General features: G+C 37.9%; 1 protein-coding gene across 1 annotated transcript in view; it reads right to left on the bottom strand.

Moving 5' to 3' along the window:
• kank4 (KN motif and ankyrin repeat domains 4) overlaps positions 1-19,322 on the bottom strand; it is a 38,260-nt gene that overhangs the window by 10,988 nt on the left and 7,950 nt on the right. Inside the window, exons 2-3 of the mRNA XM_088926599.1 lie at positions 2,356-2,425; positions 11-1,963 (exon numbers count right to left, since the gene is read on the bottom strand). Of these exons, the coding sequence (XP_088782725.1) occupies positions 11-1,963; positions 2,356-2,371 (1,969 nt within the window). The 5' untranslated portion in view covers positions 2,372-2,425. The remainder of the gene's footprint in view (positions 1-10; positions 1,964-2,355; positions 2,426-19,322) is intronic.

The raw sequence follows: 19,322 nt of genomic DNA, 5'->3' as shown, positions 1-19,322 counted from the left end.
CCAGGTGTACCTTCTTGCTGAGAATCTCCACTGCTCTCCTCTTTGTGTACTTGTGAGGAATACATAGAAGAGAGAACGTTAAGGGAACTGACTAGCTGGTTTTGAATGGAGCTGATCTTTGAGGCAGGTTGCCTTAGCGTGCTGGCAAGTTCTGGGTGTCCATTTTCCAGGCAGGCCCATTGTTCATGCAAAAGTTCTTGGATTCGTGTTACATAATGTCCAAGAGCAGCCTGGGAAGATGTGGATTCATCTGTTTCCTGTTGGTGGAGAGCTTTGCTTCCTGAATCATCTGTGCCCTCTTTTTGCCATTCTTGCATTTGTTCAGCCATGCAGCCTACACCATCTTTGCAGACAGAAATAGGAGATAGTTGGTTTCCATTGCTTGTGTACTCTAAGGGCACTTCAGGTTCCTTGTGTGTGCTATCAATAGGAGGGTCCTCTTGAGCAGTGTTAGGACATGCTGTCACTGGTTGAGCAGTTTCAACAGCTTTATCATAGGTGCTCACCACAGCCTCTACAGACTTATCCTCTGTAAGAACTTTTACAGAAACATGCACTTCATTTGTTGACACATAGTCTGTCTGATTCTTAGAGCTTCTGAGGTCTTTTGGTTGCGTTTCAGTCAGATTCTCGCAAGCCCCTTGCTGGAATACACCGTCAGTCATAACTCCTTTATCACAGAAGATGTTTCCTTCCTCTTTTGTTTCCGTCCCCACTGATGCATCACAGAGACAAACACAGTCTGAGTCAAGCTTGGTCTCCACTGTATCTGCTGCTCTTTGTAATACCTTTGCCTCCTTGAGATTTGCACGGGCCTCTGCCTCTTCTGTCAGAATCTTTATCCTTTCTTCCTTCCTCACGTTTTCTTTCATTTGCTCCTTTAGTAGAGAGTTTACTTTATCCAGCTCTTTGGTGGTGTCGTTCAACTGCTTTTCTACAACTGTGAGTTTTGTCCTCAGTGCTATGATAGTGAGTGGTCCTGTATCACTGCTTACCTGCTCAGATGTTAAACCTAAATCTTTTTCTGTCACACCCACACCTACATCCTGTACTGATGGACTTGCCAGTGCTTTTACTGTTTTTTGTGTATCCTGTGTATCTCTAGGCTTGGCAGCTGAAGCTGACATACACTGAGCTGAAAGCAGTCCAGCAGGTGTATTGTTTAAACCTTCAGGCAGTGTTTTTTCTTCTGTGGCCACCGCAGACTGAGGGGAAAGTTTAAGAATGAGCTGATATTTCTCTTCCCTCAGAGAACATATTTGTTCTTTCAGTTCTGGAATCATTCTCGCTTGCTCCTCAAGCTCCTTGACCCTTTGTAAAGCGTTTGTGAACTGCTGATGTAGGCTGGACATTTCCTTTTGCGCGGTCAGCTGATGTTTGTTGTCTGGGCTGGCTGAGGCATCAAGTGACCAAAAGCTGTTTTCAGAGGTGCCATTCTGTTTGTGGGAGCTCCTGATGGGCGGAGGGGCTTGATCTTCAGAAGGTTCTGAGTTCTTCCTCTGAAGGACTGTCACAGGCAGGCTAGAAGTTCTCAAAAGCTGGGGCCTAACTCGAAATCCCAAGGGCTGCTCATCAAAAGCTTTCACTGAACTGAAACTAAAGCCCAGTGCCCTGGGAGACTCTGGTGTCATGCTTCCGGCTGCCCTGAAGTCAAAGATCTGTTGGACATCCAGGGCTCTAGATTTGTTTTTTGGCAGGTAAGAGCCTGGGGTATTCCAGCTGTCCTTGGGAGCAGATCTGGAGCCATGATCTGGTAGGCTGAAGTTTCTGGGCAGTGTGCTGAATTTGGGATCCTTGGCTCGTCTGTGAATGTGAACCCTTTTAATTGTATTTCCTTTTTCAATGTCGTCGACATACTTCAGGAAATCCAAGTCTAAATGAAATCCATATGGAGTTTCCACCGAGTAGGGGAGCTGTTTCCGCTGGCCTCCACTCTCACATGGCTTTGATGACAGGCCGTTTGCTGAAACAAATGAATACTTTCAATTAGGGAAGTCTGCCTTTGAACCGATGTCTTCCATTTTGAATGTCTTGAATCACTTTAACCCCTTTTTTACTGTAGACTGTAACAACAGACATTCTACTCTAGAGACTATTTTTTTAAGCAGTCATTACCAATAACAGTTAAAACAACAATTCTACAACATCAGTTTGCGTTTTTTATCATTTGCTTTACACCAGACATAAACTACATGGTTATATATATTTTTAAATTAGTTTATTACTGCACCATGTTGGACATGCAGTGATTGCCTTTAATTGACAAGGATATCTATAACTCTTTTTCTATATCAGACCATACAATTTAATAGATTTAACCAAATGTATTGTGAGCTATGAAAAGAAGTCTCTTACCATTTGATTTGTTCATTGTTTGAGATTTGTAGTTTTGTGGACATAACCTGTTGTGTTCAATATTTGCAACCTGAAAATAAAGAAATACAAAAACATTTTAATATTGTTTTTTCATTGGCATACTAAAAAAAGTAAGTCACCTTTTTTCAGACACTTCTAAGTACTAATTACGTATGTATTCAGATTGTGTGTATATTTAATGTCCTCCATATACAGTATATTCATTCATTACCAATGAAAGATGAACAAACAGACATCATATAACAGCTACAGTTATGTATTAGCTAATCTGTCTTGGTTTTAAAAAAGACTATAATACTCTACTGTAATCATTATTGCTTTGCACAGACTAAAATTATATTTGTCATAATTTTATTCTGGAAAACACAAGGGTCATATTTATTCACACCTATAAGTACTCTTTTAAATAAAGTCCAACAAAAACATATCTATAATAATAACATTATTTTTGTTGAAGCACAGATTAAACCAAAGGGCAAAGAGACATAATAATAATAACAAGGGTCCAAAGCCTAAAAAACAGAAATAAACAACACAGGGTACAAGGTACAAAGCTGCTTGCACAGTTATCTGCATGTACGCACTGCCTGCATAGTTTCCTGCGTGTGCACACTGCCTGCGCAGTTCCCTGCATATGCACGCTGCCTGAGCAGTTCCCTGCGTGTGCATACTGTCTTCATAGTTCCCTGAGCGTGCACGCTGCCTGCATAGATTCCTGTGTGTGCACACTGCCTGTCCAGTTTTCTGCTTGTGCACGTGTATGTTCCCTGCATGTGCACGCTGCCTGCACAGTTTTCTGTGTGTGCATGCTGCCTGAGCAGTTCCCTGCGTGTGCACGATGCCTGAGCAGTTCCCTGCGTGTGCACGATGCCTGAGCAGTTCCCTGCGTGTGCATGCTGCCTGCATAGTTCCCTGCGTGTGGACAATGCCTGAGCAGTTCCCTGCGTGTGCATGCTGCCTGCATAGTTTCCTGCATGTGCACGCTGCCTGCGCAGTTCCCTGCATGTGCACACTGGAGGGTCCTGTATAATTATTAGAAGCTAAAGCTGACATTCATGAGGATCAATCTGGGGTTATTGTTTACCTGTTTGATTTGAAATTCAAATTGAGTCGAATATCCAACTTCATACTTTGAAATATGAAAGGGCACATTCAACAAGAAATCCTGCTTTTATACTGCAGAAATCAAAGCTGAAATATAAAACATTAAATGTAATATTTTTTCTTACAAAAAAGCAACCACAGCAATGTTATACAGTATAACACTTCCACAGACTTCCTTTGGTGCTGTTGTGGTGTATAACTGTAGACTTTTGTTAGGAAACTGGGAAATAGATTCTCCTTATAGCAGGGAGTACAATATCCTGTAATTCAGTCTGCCATCCAAGATTTCATTACCTTAGCATGGTAGAAGACAAAAAGAGAACTTTTTTTTCTCTAATGCAGCACTGTGAACAGATGTTATTAGTTATGGTGAACTTGGCTGGAGCAGCTGTAGAGTCAAAGCTTTAGTGAATCACATTCATGTTTTGATCTTCTGTTACTGTTTTGAGCTGTGGGTTCAGGAACTAAGCTCAAAACGTGACAAGTGTGGAGCTTTAATACATGATGAGAGAAGGGTCTTAATCTGAACACAGCTCTGTGGCTACATACTTCCCACTGCCTCAGTGAAACATTTAACTAATTAACTGTCTTTCCTGCAATCAAAGACTGAGGGTTAAACAAATACTTAAAATGTAAGTTTTCAACAGCTGTACTTCATGACCCTAAAATAGTGGTAGGTTAAAGAGCAAAAGATAATGGGCTTTGGTCTACAGATGTATGCATATCCTCAATATCCTAGGGCATACTGTACTTATTTAGAGTGTCCGAACTACGCGTGTTCACCTTAAACACAACATCATGCTGGGTTTGTAGAGACTTTTAAAAACCCAAACACATGGGAATGATATACTGTATTTGACTGCCATATAATGTCAAGGAAATATTTTTTAATCTCTTTTTCGTATACTTGTTGTTTCTTTACCTGAGTATTTGTGTTTTCATGAATGTGATTTTCTGAATATATGAAAATGAAGACCTTTGGTCTGGTCTCAGACAAACAGATATAGTCTAAGTCTATAGTCTAGCTGCCAAAGGTCATGTTTGTCTCACTGATTCGTTCTTCTTATTCTGTGCATGACAGCCCCAATCTGATAGATGTGCTTTAACACTTCACCATTGTACCACACACGTATTTAAAACATACTGGATTTCTGTATCTTCAAAGCTTCAGTTATACAGTTTCATTCTTCAGCTTCTTGCCTGCAGTTCACAATGTCTTTTGCTTACTCTGATACTTTATATAGCTATCAAGATGTGATAAACATAGTATGCTTGAATATTCTTCTTTATGACATCTGTTTACAAAACTGTGGTGGAATTTCACCTCAATTCTTCTGGTCTGACTTGTAAATAACAAAGAACCTGACCAAACTTATTCTATTTAAATGAATAAGCATCTCAGAGTGTAAAGCATGACTTGAAAATGTATTCTATGCATTCACCACATTTTGTATAGGGCCTACATGTGGCTTTGTAGGACATTTCAATGTAAATATCCTGAACGTCTTTTCATGTTCTAATAATGGACCTTGAAATTAACAAACATGCTTTTGATGAGGTATAGGATAGAGCAATTTACAGAGGGAAATCGTCCCCAAAAGATCTAGCTAGGGAAATCTAAAATACTAAAAAATGCAATTTTTTAGACATAGTCAGCCTTTTAAAAGACTAATAAGGTTGTGGGAGTCAGAAGGAAACTCAACAAGCCATCTTGTTGAAGCTGATACTGTAGTTTCCTTTGAGGAATGGCTGGATGAGATCCCAGGTTCAATTAGCAAACCATACAAGCTAGATGGGTCAAAAGGCTTTCACTCATTTGTATCTTTTCTTATGAACTTATGTGACAGAAGAGAAAAGATTAACTAGAATGCCAGTGTGTGGGTGGAATTCCTTGAGAAGACTCAATTGCATACCCAAAAATTTTGATTAGTGTTGAGAATTAATACCTATTCATCTCTCTAAAAAACAATGACAATAAACAGTCCAGTAAGATTTCAGACTCATAATCTCTGACAAATATGCAGGGCAGGTGTAATGCGATTTTGTCTTGGTGCATTTTTAGATGAATTATAGAGAACAGGAAATAGATTTGTTTAAATGGTAAATGTCAGGCTATGCTGAATATAGCACTGATATTGAGGAATAGAATTTTTGGAAACTCCCAAACTAAACTTGGAAGAGTAGCAAAACTCGGTTTACAAAAACAAAAAACAAAACCAAACAAAACAGGAAACCATCTGCGTGGTTTCCCACTCTGGACAGCTGCCGAAAGAGAAGTTATAACTGCCGTCTCCCTTCCGTCCCCTGACAAAAAAGTAACATAATAACAGAAACACCACACTTCTTACCTTTTCTGCGTGTTTGGGTTTCATTAAATGACCACAGAAAAATCCTTGCATTGTACCCAGTCAGCTTGCCCAGAACACAAATATAAACTTGCTTGAAGGGGCATAGTGTAACAAATACACTGACAATGGAGACTGTTATGTCTCAAAAGACGACATGGCTATAGTGTTCAATATTGAAGCCTCCTTTCGCCACTCCAACAATGGTGAAGAGCAAGCTTTTCAGAAGTCTCAGTCTTTAGTCCTCCTGATTTTCTACTGATAAAGTGAAAAGACTGGCTTTTCATACAGTGGGTAAAAACAGATCTGCTGTGTAAATATTCAGAAACATTCTGTAGATCTGTAACTGTGAAACATTCTTTTAATCATGTTTATTTTTTCTTTCATATCTGCGGTTTCTCCAGCAAGCTTCAACATACACAGTATCTCATATCCTTAAGAGAATATCAGCAACAAGTGCCTGTTCTGTGTGGAATTTTGGCAACTAGTGCACTTCTTTTGCAGTGCTGATACTATGAGACAATTCCATGTTTTCCAAACCACTATGGAGGGACAGTGATCGCAGTAGGTCCTCGTCTTAACTTCCTGGAGGTCAAAAGGACCACCAGAGCAACACACCCCCATGAGTAAGGAACAATATGCTGAAAAACAGCCAAGCCATTCTTTTCTATCTTTTGAAAAAATAAGATTCTAAAACAATAGGACCTTTCCACAATTTATCATATTTAGTTCACTGTTTGTTTGTCCAAGCATCCACTTTAAAAGGATAATGTGACTCACAGAAAGCTCTCAGCAAAAAAATCTACTGTTTCAGAAGACAATGTACATTAAGCTTGTATGCTGTCCTACAATTACCATGATACTGTTGCTAACAATGAGATGGTGAGAAGCAATAGTTATATTCTTGTGTATATACAGTATATTTTCTCATGAAAGTGACAGTAGTAAGTGAATTCAAAGGAACACAGTCTTCATAATCTTTCTTTCATGTCTTGATTAACATATTAAGGTTCACTGTGGTGTACTTGTACTGTAAGTCTGTGGCCGTTATGAACAGATAGCTCGCTTTCCAGTTAGTCTTGGGTATCATTTATTAGACACTACTTTACTATTTTTCATTTCAGACAATATGCAAAGAATTATCGCAAAATGGTAATGTAATATAAGTGTAGAAAATGGACAGCTCATGTTTCATTACACCGAACACGGGACAGGGACATCTATACCAGGAACACATACATCTATACTGGTTTCTATATAGAGGACGCTGGACAAAATTAATTGGTACTTTATTATTTGACACATAAAAAAACACTGCAAGAGCCTAAGCTATATGCAATGTTAGAAGGGACAAAGCATGAAATAGTGCATGTTTTGCCTTGATCAGTGCAACAGGGAGCACTCTGGAGGGCAATCACAAGGTTGTCTTTAATGATCAGGTTACTCAACATTCTACCTGAAGCTTGTAGCATCCAGAGAGAACAAAACACAGCCTCCGATTATGTGGTTTTAGATTGTGTCCCCATAGCACACTGCACAGTCTATGATCTCCGTTCACTGAATGTATTGAACCACACGACTGCCAGTGTTTCTACTGTGCATTCATCAAAACTGCAACCTTCGCAACACACACGGAAACAAACTGCACTCTGAAACCTTTAGGTTTAAAATAAAAAAAAACAGGCTATACATTTTAATGTAACAGCACAAACAAAAACAAAAAAGACAAAACACAGCTCCTACAGCAAAAGAGAGATACACTGCATAATCATTTCTTTGCTTTGCAGAATGCCTGTCACTTTCTCCTGCATTGCAGTAGCAGGACTAGCTGATTATTGCTATCAGCCCTGTTCATCTGAACAAAAGCTGAAATCTCTGATCTCGGCTGCATTTCAAATTCATCTGTAAAAAGCATTGCTCTTACCTACATGCTCCAGCAGCTCTGGAGAACCTCTTCTTGTAAGCACATTTTCCCTTTCCTTTCCTGAACTTGAAGAGAACAAAATTGTTGCTAGTGCAGCACTGTGACTGTGTTCCAGCTGTTCAATGTATTGGTCAGGTGACTGGTGACCTTGCCTAACTAAAGCAGGCAAGTGGCCCAGAGAATGAGGCCTCTTAGAAGTTTTCCACAGAGCTCAGAAATTCCACATAAATCAGCCTTGCTTCTTCTGTCTAAAACAGGCAGCAGACCTATTGTTGTGGAGCAGAGTGCAATTTTCGATCACTACAGGATCTCTTCTGTCTGTTAAACAATCCCCTCTAGAATATATTTGAACCACTACTGAACTCCCTATACTCTCATCAGTATAATCTTCGCAGTTTAAAACAGTCAATTATTAACAGTACCTAAATAGTTCCCCTTCGGGAATCTTTTTTTTTTCTCCTGAATGCAAATTCCTGATGTTTCATTTACTTTTTCCCATGCTTTCAGTGCTCTCAGAATGAATAAAAACATATGCGGACATTGTTCAGTATACAGGAAAAAGAGGAAATTTAATAGACGATCATATTGGTATATTAAATTGCATACATTCTATGGACTTCCATATTTGTACAGTGGATTTTAATTACACTGTATTTTAAAAAAGTAAAAATATTACAAAGCTTCTAGAAATCAAAATGACTAGTACATGTAGAAACTAGAAAGGCTACCAATCAAGATTTGAGTTTATTTTTACATTATAACTAGATTTCTCATTTTCTAGAAGCATAATAAAAACCTACCTTTTAGGGTTTTTGTACAAGCTGACTCTGGCACTCATTAATTGCATTTTTGTTTTCACTGGAGGGCAAAGACCTTATCCATTTAAAATGGTAAATTTAAAATAATTGTCTTCTTCTGTATTGAAGTTTTAATTTTAAAACTATCATGGCCTTGCATCCATTTATTAAGTGCCATCAGGAGAGAGACAAATTGTCACTCTTTTTTTCTGATATGCTTGATTACATTTATGAAGGCGAGATATAATTATTAAATCTAACACTTGCAGTTTTCTCATTATTTTGAACTGCATGACTCAGTCTGGTGGCAGTATAGTAAGTTTAGCATTTGGAGAGCAGATTGTAAACTGTCAACTGTCTCAGATACTTTGTATGGTTTAGAGATATTTAAAAAAGTCATTGAAGAGAAACACTTAAAACATATGTTTTATTACAGCACTGTCTGAGAATCTCAATTTAAACATCGAGGAGCAAGTCTACATTCAAGCTGATAACTAAGTCTGACAACAGTTTCTTTTTCTTCAATTTCCCATGTCGACTCAAGTTAAAGGCAAGGGCTCCACTAAGCAAAATTAAAGTTGTCTCCTCATTCCTTGAAAATATGAGGACCACCTGCATGTATGAGTGGTTGTATTCACACTACTGAGATCTTTTTTTGTTAAAATTACCGGTCCTGCTTGTTTTCATAAACCCCAAATTCCTTGGGCTCATATCATCACCAAAGTTCCAAACAAAATCCCAGGCAATGCATTTAAAATCTGTAAATAATTTGCTAATTTGACCTTCACTGGATGTAGGCCCCCTGCAGAGGTTTCTTCTGTGTGGGTGTGTTTTACATTTCTGTTTGCTGCCACTGTTGCTGTTTTTAATAAAAACCCTAAATAGACAGGATCTTTACTAATCAAGTGAGGTACTGGCAAAAACTAAGTTTTCCCTGAAAAAGGCCTCTTTACAAGGCAACTGGCATTCATTCACATTTTTTTTTTCTTCTGGTAGATAACATAAGCTTCACTTGGACCTACTGAACTATAGGAAAATGTCTCTTTATGTGTTGGTGTGGGAGGAAGGGTTAAACAAATCCATCAAACTATTGTTCTCCAAATAAAGGCAAACTCACAGAACACTTTACTTTTTAAAAATATTTGCAAGAACCATATTCATTGATGTACATACTTTTAATTTAGTTCCATTGTGAACAATTTCCAAGGACGCTGAGCTTGTGATCTAAACAAAAAATAATTCTTTCAGTATCTCACAGTGGTGTGAGATATGTATACTTGTTTTGCTTCAAACCCATAAATGAAAAATGCAGCGGATAAAACTTTTGAATAAAAATACATTTTTAAATACCACTTTTATTAGTCTTGGTGTTCTGTGAATACGTAGATACTGTATATGGAGATACCTTATACAAATTTCCTTTACAGGTGTATACATTTTTACTTTAACCAATTTAACCAAGAGATTTAACCAATCATTTTCATTCAGGCAAACTGCATTCACATGAAACATACAGTATGCAGTTCATAGACTAAATGTGCACAAACATTTCAAAAACAGAATGGGGGAATGTAACTTTTAAATAGCTTTAAACAGTTTTGTCTTGTTCAAATCTCCCAGAGTCTGAATATTTTGTTGCAAAAAAAAGGATATGCAAATGTTACTTCATAACTATGTTTTGATTCATTTGAAAATGCATCAAAATGATTTTCCTTTAAGCTTATTCTTTTTACCATATAGTTTCCTGAGCTCCTATCAAAAGTTGAAAGTCACAGACTGATGCAAGGTAGTTTTTTTTCCAGAATGCAGAATTTTCTTGTTTATCTTGAAATTATGACATACGGAATGTAGTTCTGCTATCATGAAGTCTTGAATGGAATTTAGATTAATGGAATCTGTTGGATGTTAAAACATTTGTAATTAGTTTAAAAGAACTCATAATCTGGAATTTAAAAGATAAAAGATTTCATTTCTGGAGGAATGAAGAGACACAGTTAAGTCCACAGTTATGATTAACATGCCAAGAGTAAAAGGCTACTACTGATTGCCTCACAATTACATTTTGGATTATCTGCAGTGTTAAATACCACTCTGACTACTTTTCATTAGAACATTTAGTGCTACTAAATGTAGCACTTCGCTCCACTCGAAGGACTTTACAGGTAATGGGAACTAACTTCCACCACCACCAATGTGTAGCCCCACCTGGATGGTGTGACAATAGCTAAAGTGCACTAGGCCGGTCACCACACATCAGCTATCAGTGAAGAGGAGAACAGAGTAATAAACCCAACTGACAGATGGGGATTATTAGAAGGCCATGACCGGTAAATTCTAGGGAGGATATTTGGCCAGGACACTGGGGTTACACCCCTACTCTTTTCAAAAAGCACCCCAAGATTTGTAATGACCACAGATAGTCAGGACCTTGGTTTTATGTCTCTCCCAAAGGAGGGCACCTTTCTATTTACAGTGTATGGTTCCCATCACTATAATGGGGTATTGGGGGTATAAAGACCCCCACAGACTGCAAATTGCACACTGTGAATAAATGTGTACTGTACTTTAAGTATGAGATTTTGACTGAACTCACATATTGCATTACACTGTGCACTGTTACTTATAAAGATGTTTAATTGGCCTAATTATGATCTCAACCAAGAACTACAGTATATTGTTCCATTGTGTACCAAATGCAAACACTTCAAACTTAAGACAGATGACAGCATTTATTATGAGTACTTGTTCATTCTAACAAACATTTTGTGTCTGTCCTATAACTTCTCAAGAAGAGTTTTATCAGATTTATTTTAATTATGTCAGGCAGCCGTGAAGCAGCTGTAAGAGATCAGCATGAGGCACACGTTCAGTTATCAGCTGCAAATATAACATTGCTAATCCCATTGTGTCCTATTGTGTCGCTCACCTCCACTATCTCTTCAGCAAAGTTATAATTCAGACTCAATTCCCAGCTGCCAACAAAATTAATCACGTCAAACAATTTGCCCAGATATCCTAGCTTAAAAAAACGATAAATCTTTGTAATTTTTCAAGATGAATAAAATTTGGCCAGAATTCAGTTTATTAGGAGTATAAGGAGTGGAGGCAATTTTCAGATGCCTAAAAATGAAGCAAATAGATCAAATGTTGTGTTTAAGCATTGATACATGTGGTAGACTTTTACATTTAAACTGAACAAAGTAAGGCATATAAAGCTGGCATACGCTGGAAACTTACTTGTGGATCACAGCTTATTAAGAATAACAAATGCCTTTATTTGTTAAGACAGGCTGTAGTTTGATTGCAGAACTTTCCCTTCCTTTGTGGTAATATGAAAAAAAACTTCTGGAGGTTAGAGAGCAAATTGCCTTCACTATCAATAATAAACAGGCTGACTGCCAAAGACTCTTGTTGTTCTAACTAATGGGTAGCAGCATGCCCGGGTTTTATCTCTAGATACATGGCTGTTGATGATGACCTTGGCCTTTGTTGTTGTTGTAGAGGTACAGTACAGTATGTGTAGGGGGAAATTCAAGCCATCTTTCATAGTTGTGCTCAGCTATTTGATCAGAATATCAGGTTAGATTCTCAAAGTCATGTTCATGAACACTTTCCCCATGATTCACAGTTTAAGCCAAAGGTAAAGTAATTCAAAATACTCCTTTAGAAGAAGGAAGAAAGTCCTGTGTGTCATTCATTCGCAGACTATTTGTCCAGTTTGGGAGTGTTTTAACATGGGGCTATATACAGTAATAAGTGCACTTCAGTAGGTAAACTGTAACAAGATTATATTTAAAAAATTATTAAATATACTGTAGTAATAATGGTCACCACCTCTGGCATTGGGGTGTTGGGGCATTGGCTAGGATATCACTTGGATTTGGTTTAGATAGTTGTAAGAACACCCTTTTATAGGAAGGATAGCTACTGTAGAATATCTACTTAACTATGTGAAAAAAGTCTAGCTTACCTATATTAGATTATTTCTAACATAGGTAACACATCATTCTTCCATGGAAACGAAAAATTAGTTAAACAATGTGAGTACTTTGACAAATATTAAGGTAATTTTTAACTAGAAAAAAAGTTTTTTTTTTACTTGGATAAAACACCTCCATGATTTCCCATCTGGACTAATTGTGGGCAAACTGCCCATCTGATTCCTTTACTATAGTTTGGCAGTTTGCCTTCAAGGGAAGATTAAGATTTTGCTGTTTAATGTAATTAAGATCATAGCCCTTTATATAACTATATATAATGAACCTTAACAATACTCTTTTAGCACTGAAAATATTTACAGCTGCACTCTGGTAGTGTACCTGTATCTGCATTGCAGTCAGTGCAATTCTGGGTACCTCATACTGTGTACCTTGTGAGCCTCAGCAGATTTCAGTCAACGACTCCAAGGGCATTTTTTTAAAGCTAATTGCTTTAGAAATATGGTATTAGAAGCAAAGGAAAAGGGGACCGCACAAAAATTAAGAAACAATGAAGCAAAGTCTGAAAACCCTTGAATAATTTAAAAGCCTTTGTTAGAGCTCTTGTTATGCATCTGTCTCCCATATTGCAACGATTTTATTCCCCTGTCTTCGACAGACCTGAAGTTAATAGAGACTTGTGACTCTCAAAAAATGGATATACTGTAGCTCTCATAAAGAGAAGATCTAGACTGGGGTCAATATTCTCAGTTGTTTTGAAGTCAGCAGATAGTGTCTCAGGATTGCTGTCCCCACTGAACTCATGTATTTTAAGTTACTCAACTTAGAATTTTAGAAGTGATTGTAACATCTCACACATTGACAGAAAGGGCATCAATTCAGTAATGTGCACATAGTGCAGTCTTGACGTTCACCAGATTCCCTGACATGGGAGACCTTCATCTTTAAAACCATGAGCAAAGAAAAAGAACATGCAGAAACTATTTAGGCTGACAGTCTGTTTAAAAAATCCCAGAGGTCTCCTTTTATGTCTCCAAAAGACATTTCTTAAAGAAATCATAGAAACGAAGTGCGATAGAAAGGCAGGTAATTTATGCTGTAATGTGCTTATTATACAGTGGACTTTCCCAGGGTAATATTTTTGGCATGGGTTGTGACAGAAAAATGTGACTTACTGTGCTGCTAAGTAAACTGTTATTGCAATTATACTTAACACAGCAGTTCTTATTCCTCTGTGTTACCTTGTGATAGCACTCAGACGTGTGATGGTACTAGATCCTTAACTCTAAAGTAAAACTGATATTACAGAATTATTACTAACCTTGCCAGAGATCAAACAGATAAGCCAAAATGTTTAATTGAACCATTCCAAAAGTACTACACATGTATTACATGTACATGTGTAGCAGCAAGTGCAGTTACACATGAGTTAGAGTGGAGATGAGACAGAAGCTGTTAATGACAAGATTGACACAAGCCCTGGTTCGTGTGCAAAGTGGCTTAGATCACTTAAATGCTTTAATTTTAATGCTTTTGAAAATGGAAAATTCTGGTGACAGCATGGAGTATAATTGGTACAAAATACAGTGCAATCAAAGGCAAACCTAGTTTGTTCACTAGGCTTTCTAAGCAGAATTGTACAGCAGTAAGTCGTAAGAATCCCCATCTTTTGCAAAGCATTTCTGCTTAGTAGGTATACCTTGTCAAATTAAAAACGATCAAAGCCTTTGATGTTTTGTTGCCCTTCTAATTATCAGAGCTGATTAGTTCCCATCAGATGAATGGACCCGAAAATAATTGAGTCACTTCAAAGAGGCTCTCTGTGCATGTCCGCAAAAAATCTCTCTTCAAAAAGTATTTTCTTCTCCCCATGAACTGGAGTAGTCATCACATTTTCATACCATTTCTTGTCTTAACAGCATCATAAGGTGCAGTGATACATTCTCCTCATACTGTGAGCAAAGCTTCAGTTTCAGCATCATAGCAGGCAGACCAAGTACCGTTTAGAATGGAAGAAAAAGAAACAGAATTTTTAAACTAGTGCCTAATGTGCATCACTTCTCCTCTTAGTTTCAACATCCCCCTAATCCCACCACATGATAATGTCCTTATAAATTATATCAATGAGGTTTTTGTTTTCTTCCTACAGTATGTTTTATATCCGCACATCTCAACTAAGGCACATACTGTACAGTACAAGTTGGAGGACACAAGTGGAACTAAGGGGGATGCATTGAAGACTGGGAACAGCCCCCACTACAAAGCAGGTCAGATGGAGAACAGATAAATTACTTCCCCAATTTAGGATTGCAAGATTTAGCAAGGTAAACTGGAATTTAACCACTACACCAGTGTTAACCAACGGCTAACACTATGAGTAATGCGAGATCTTTACTTTTGGTAGTCAGGATCTCAGTTTAGCATCAAAGGATGGCACGTTCTGTGGTATAGTGTTCCCTGGCATCATATTGAAGTATTGATTTCGAAAATTGTGGCCTATGTGGAAGAGTGCCACCTACTGGTCCACCAACACTACTTATGGCAGCAATCTATGTGATGGGAGGTCTCCCATGCTAGTACTGACCAGACCCAAACTTGTTCAGTTTCTGAGCTCTGATGAGATCGGGCTACAAGGTGGTAACAATGCTTTTTTTACTGTACTGTATATATGTACAATAGGCTGAATACATATCCACCATCACAGATGTCCTTGAGACAGTGAAAAATCTTCCTGCTCCCCCAATGTAAATAGTAGGACACTACCGGCAAGAAATGAGATTATTGGACAAGCTTGATGCCCTCGGTGTGATTCTGAAGTGGCCAGAGGGACCATGTCCAATAACTGTGTGCTGATGGGAATTTCAGGTGATACAGTGACTTCTGCAAAAAGTGATTGGCATGGATGGAGGCGATGAATTGTTACGGGAACTAAGGACATGAAGGTTGTATTACCTTGGGTCTGAAAAAAAGTATCACAAATTTTCTTTTCTAAGTTCTATTGAAGCTGGGTGCAACCATTTACATCATTTTTATTTTTATTTTCTACAGCATATTGGGAAGGTGTCATTATACTGTACATGCATCATCATTGCAGCAGCTATAAATACTCCTGTGTTATACACTGAGACCAGCACTTAGGACACCGCAAGGAAGAGTGGCTACACTCCAGCCACAGGAAGGACCACAAAAACAGACAAGGAATGAAACAATGTCAAATATGAAGTTAACCCACACACAAATACTAAACACTATTGCTAAAAAAAAAACACAAAACACACAAACACCAAGACACCTTACTATGGAAATCTTGGCCTTACTTTTTTGTGCCATGAGTGTCTCAGAAGAAATGCCAGCATTTAGAGGCATAATAACTCGCATACTGTACATTTCTTTTTGAATTATCAACTGACATTTAATTTGTCACACTTGAAAACTGAAATTGTTTTCCTCACTAAACCTCAAAGAGCAGCTGATTATAACGTGTTTTATGACTTTAATTTTAAAATCTGATGCATGTAGGAATAAAATCCCACTAATGAAAGGCAGAAGATTCATATTCTTTCTGCCAATGTGCAATGAACCATTTTTACTACTAAAAGAAGAAAATGTGCCTTATCCCATTTTCATTCATGTTGATTTTACTCATTACTAATTTACAATGCTCAAGGCTGCTGATGTTTCCGAGTGTCTTAAATATATACTGTAGCATAACTGAACTGCAACTACGGTATCTGTAGTTCAGAGAAGACATTCTGCTTGTTGATACAGTTTCTTGGGCAGAAAGAGGACTGTGTACAGTATACAGGACTAGAAATTTGCAGAGGCATATAATTTGCCTGAAAACAGATATCAATAATAATAAACTTTATTCTATATAGCGCCTTTCAAAGGCTGCTTATCAAAGAGCTTTACGAAAGACAACAACAATAAAAAAATAAAAATACAACACATGCACAATGAGAATACACAATGAGAGGAGACAGTAGAGGGGAGTACTGAATACAGTAGGAGCAGAGGGGTAAAGAACAGAACCAGTTAAGTAAAGGCTCTTCTAAAGAAGAAGGTTTTTGAGTCTAGATTTGAAGGAGTTTAAAGAAGGTGACTCTCTGATATTATTTGGGGATAGAGTTCCAAAGCTTCGGAGAAGACCCTGTCACCCATAGAGTGTAGATGGGCTTGGGGGACAGATAGGAGACCAGAATTATAAGAGAGAAGGTTGTGGAGAGTAGGACGATAGCAGCTCAGACAGGTACTGAGGTGCCAAGCCATGCAAAGCCTTATAGGTGAGCATAAGGATTTTGAAGTCGACACGAAACATGACAGGAAGCCAGTGCAAGGACTCCAGGATAGGTGTAGTGTGACCACTTGCACTCGACCTGGTCAGGATTCTGTTGTTTGTAGTGTTCAGCCTCAGCATACTTCTTGCTACGCAAAACACATACACATACTGACACATGCATGCTGAACGGCATGAACAGGCGCACTGAGAGCTTCCATAAACTGAGAGGAGCCCGATAAATTAACCATTCACTTAGAACTTAGAACATTTCATCATTTATTTTAATTACTTCTGCATGATGTAATATGTAGTAGTTCAGGTGGGTAGCTGAGTCAGCATGCGTAGGCTGCAAAGGAACAAGTGATAGGTTTATTCCATGCTGAAAAAAGAAGAAAGAAAATATAATGTTTCGGCCGTGGAGCCTTCTTCAGGTGTGAGCACTCACACCTGAAGAAGGCTCCACGGCCGAAACATTATATTTTCTTTCTTCTTTTTCACCATGATGTAATATAGCCAAGTGAAAAAAGCATGCTTCTGTGTTTTTTCATTGTAAGTTTACAATTATCATTAGAAACTAGTTATTGGTGTAAATTAGAGCCTTTATATGTAGACATTTTTGGAGTAGTTAATGTGTTTTAGGTTATGTCATTTCCATGGCAGGAATTTAAAACCGCCCTAATTTCCAATGTTGTTTCCTTCATATGCAATTATCTTTATGACTAAAGCCTTCATAAAGCATTTTATTGTCTACGTATTTTTGAAGTGGCAGCTATCATTGAACAAGGCCTCAAGGTACTCCTGATTTAATACCTTTCTGCATCAGTACAGGTGTCTTTTCACCTATACTGGCAGATGCTGAAAAGTTCTGTCAGATCCTAATAAGTACGATATTACAATATAGAGATTAAATGTATTAGAGGTTGTTTGGTGTAACTTGCCGAACTAGAGGAACGGCAGCCTAACGATAAGGATGAGGCTGACCACATCCCTCTCCTTATTTTTGTGAGGAATGAGCCAGGGAGCTGCTGCAAGGATGAAGGGAGGGGTTTGATAGATATTGCTTCAGGGGAAGTTCAGGAGGTAAGATATTTATGTTGGAGAGTGGTGAAACTGTCTATGGAGACTTTAAATTCTGCTTAGCACACATAAACTCAAAGTTAGACACGTGTTACTTACAGTATAAAGTACACACACATACATCTGCTAAAAGTTAGCTATGTCATGCTGATGAGCCCTAACAAAACAGCTGTCTGTGGAAACTAACGTTAACTTTATAAAATTGAAACGAAATTAGACCTCTTTACTTTCTCATGCTGCGTAATGGCCAAAGTTCATTAATCTTCATCCGTCTACTATCAGAAAGCCACTTATTCCCAGTAAGGATCACAGCAACCTGGAGCTTATCCCGGAAACACAGGGATACACATGGACTGGGCACCAGTCCATCACACACACACAAGAATATTAATATTTTCATAATTCATGGCAATTTGCTTGCCCACAAAAAATGTGTTGTGCTAGTTAGGGAGTCATACCTGGGCACCTGGCAGAATATATAGCTGAGCTGTACAGTATTTTCCTAACTAATTCAAAAGTATTGTTTGAGCGTTTTCTGCATAGCACAGACACTCAAGTTTGTTTTTTTTAATTGTTGGAATTCTAACTTAGTTTGATACAGTTTATTTTCTCAGTTTGGAAAGAGTAATTTAGTTTGATTAAGGAATGAGAGAACAGAGCCAAATACTGTCCCACTGTAGTTTCTAGAATTTATTTTATAGTGAAATATAATTCTCATAAGGCAGTGCTTACAGAAACTTTTGTCATCTGTCATCGCTGCTGAGAAAAATTCAGTCCACACTCTTTCAGAACTACACTGTGTTTTGGCAGCGTGTCAAAATTTCTGATCAACTGAGTTAAACAGCTAGTTTACCCTGTGGGAAACAAAACAGTTCACTCTGAAAGGTTATAATTATATATTGTTTCAGAAGGAGCTATCTTTTTTTCCAAAATCACAACAAGAGTCTTTAATTCATTGTGATCCTTTAGTAGGCTGTTAACAAAAGAAAACCAAAATAAATCTACCCTCTTATTTAATGGCACACATTTGATTTATATGACAGCATGGAGCATGTTAATTGAAGACCTCTGTTGAAGTTTCCTCTGGTGTGTTAAAAGTCATTAAAATTGTTAAATTCCAGACCTGGAGTAAGCACAACATGTTTAAAGAGCATACAATACTTCATTGACTCACAGAGCATACTACAGAAGCGTAATCATAATGGATATCCTGTTAACACTGTGGGAGGGGGGGTCAAGTCATAAATTAACTTTCCCCTGCTATTTTACCAACCAGAAACAAACACAAATTAAGGGACTGGCCTGTATTTTCATACACAATTCTATATGATCCTTTGCTGCCTAACTTCAGAGGAAATTGTGAATTTCACTTGTATATTGGTCTTCAAGTGTCATGCTTTACGCCAAAAGTTTCTAACCCCGATCTTGGAAGGCTTCAATCCAGAAAGTTTAATAGGGAACCACTAAATCATCTATTTCTAA

This window comes from Atractosteus spatula, chromosome 11 (assembly GCF_055471065.1).
Source record: "Atractosteus spatula isolate fAtrSpa1 chromosome 11, fAtrSpa1.hap1, whole genome shotgun sequence".
Lineage (NCBI taxonomy): Eukaryota > Metazoa > Chordata > Actinopteri > Semionotiformes > Lepisosteidae > Atractosteus > Atractosteus spatula.
Note: the sequence above shows the minus strand (reverse complement) of the source record. Positions and strands in the feature narration are given on the sequence as shown.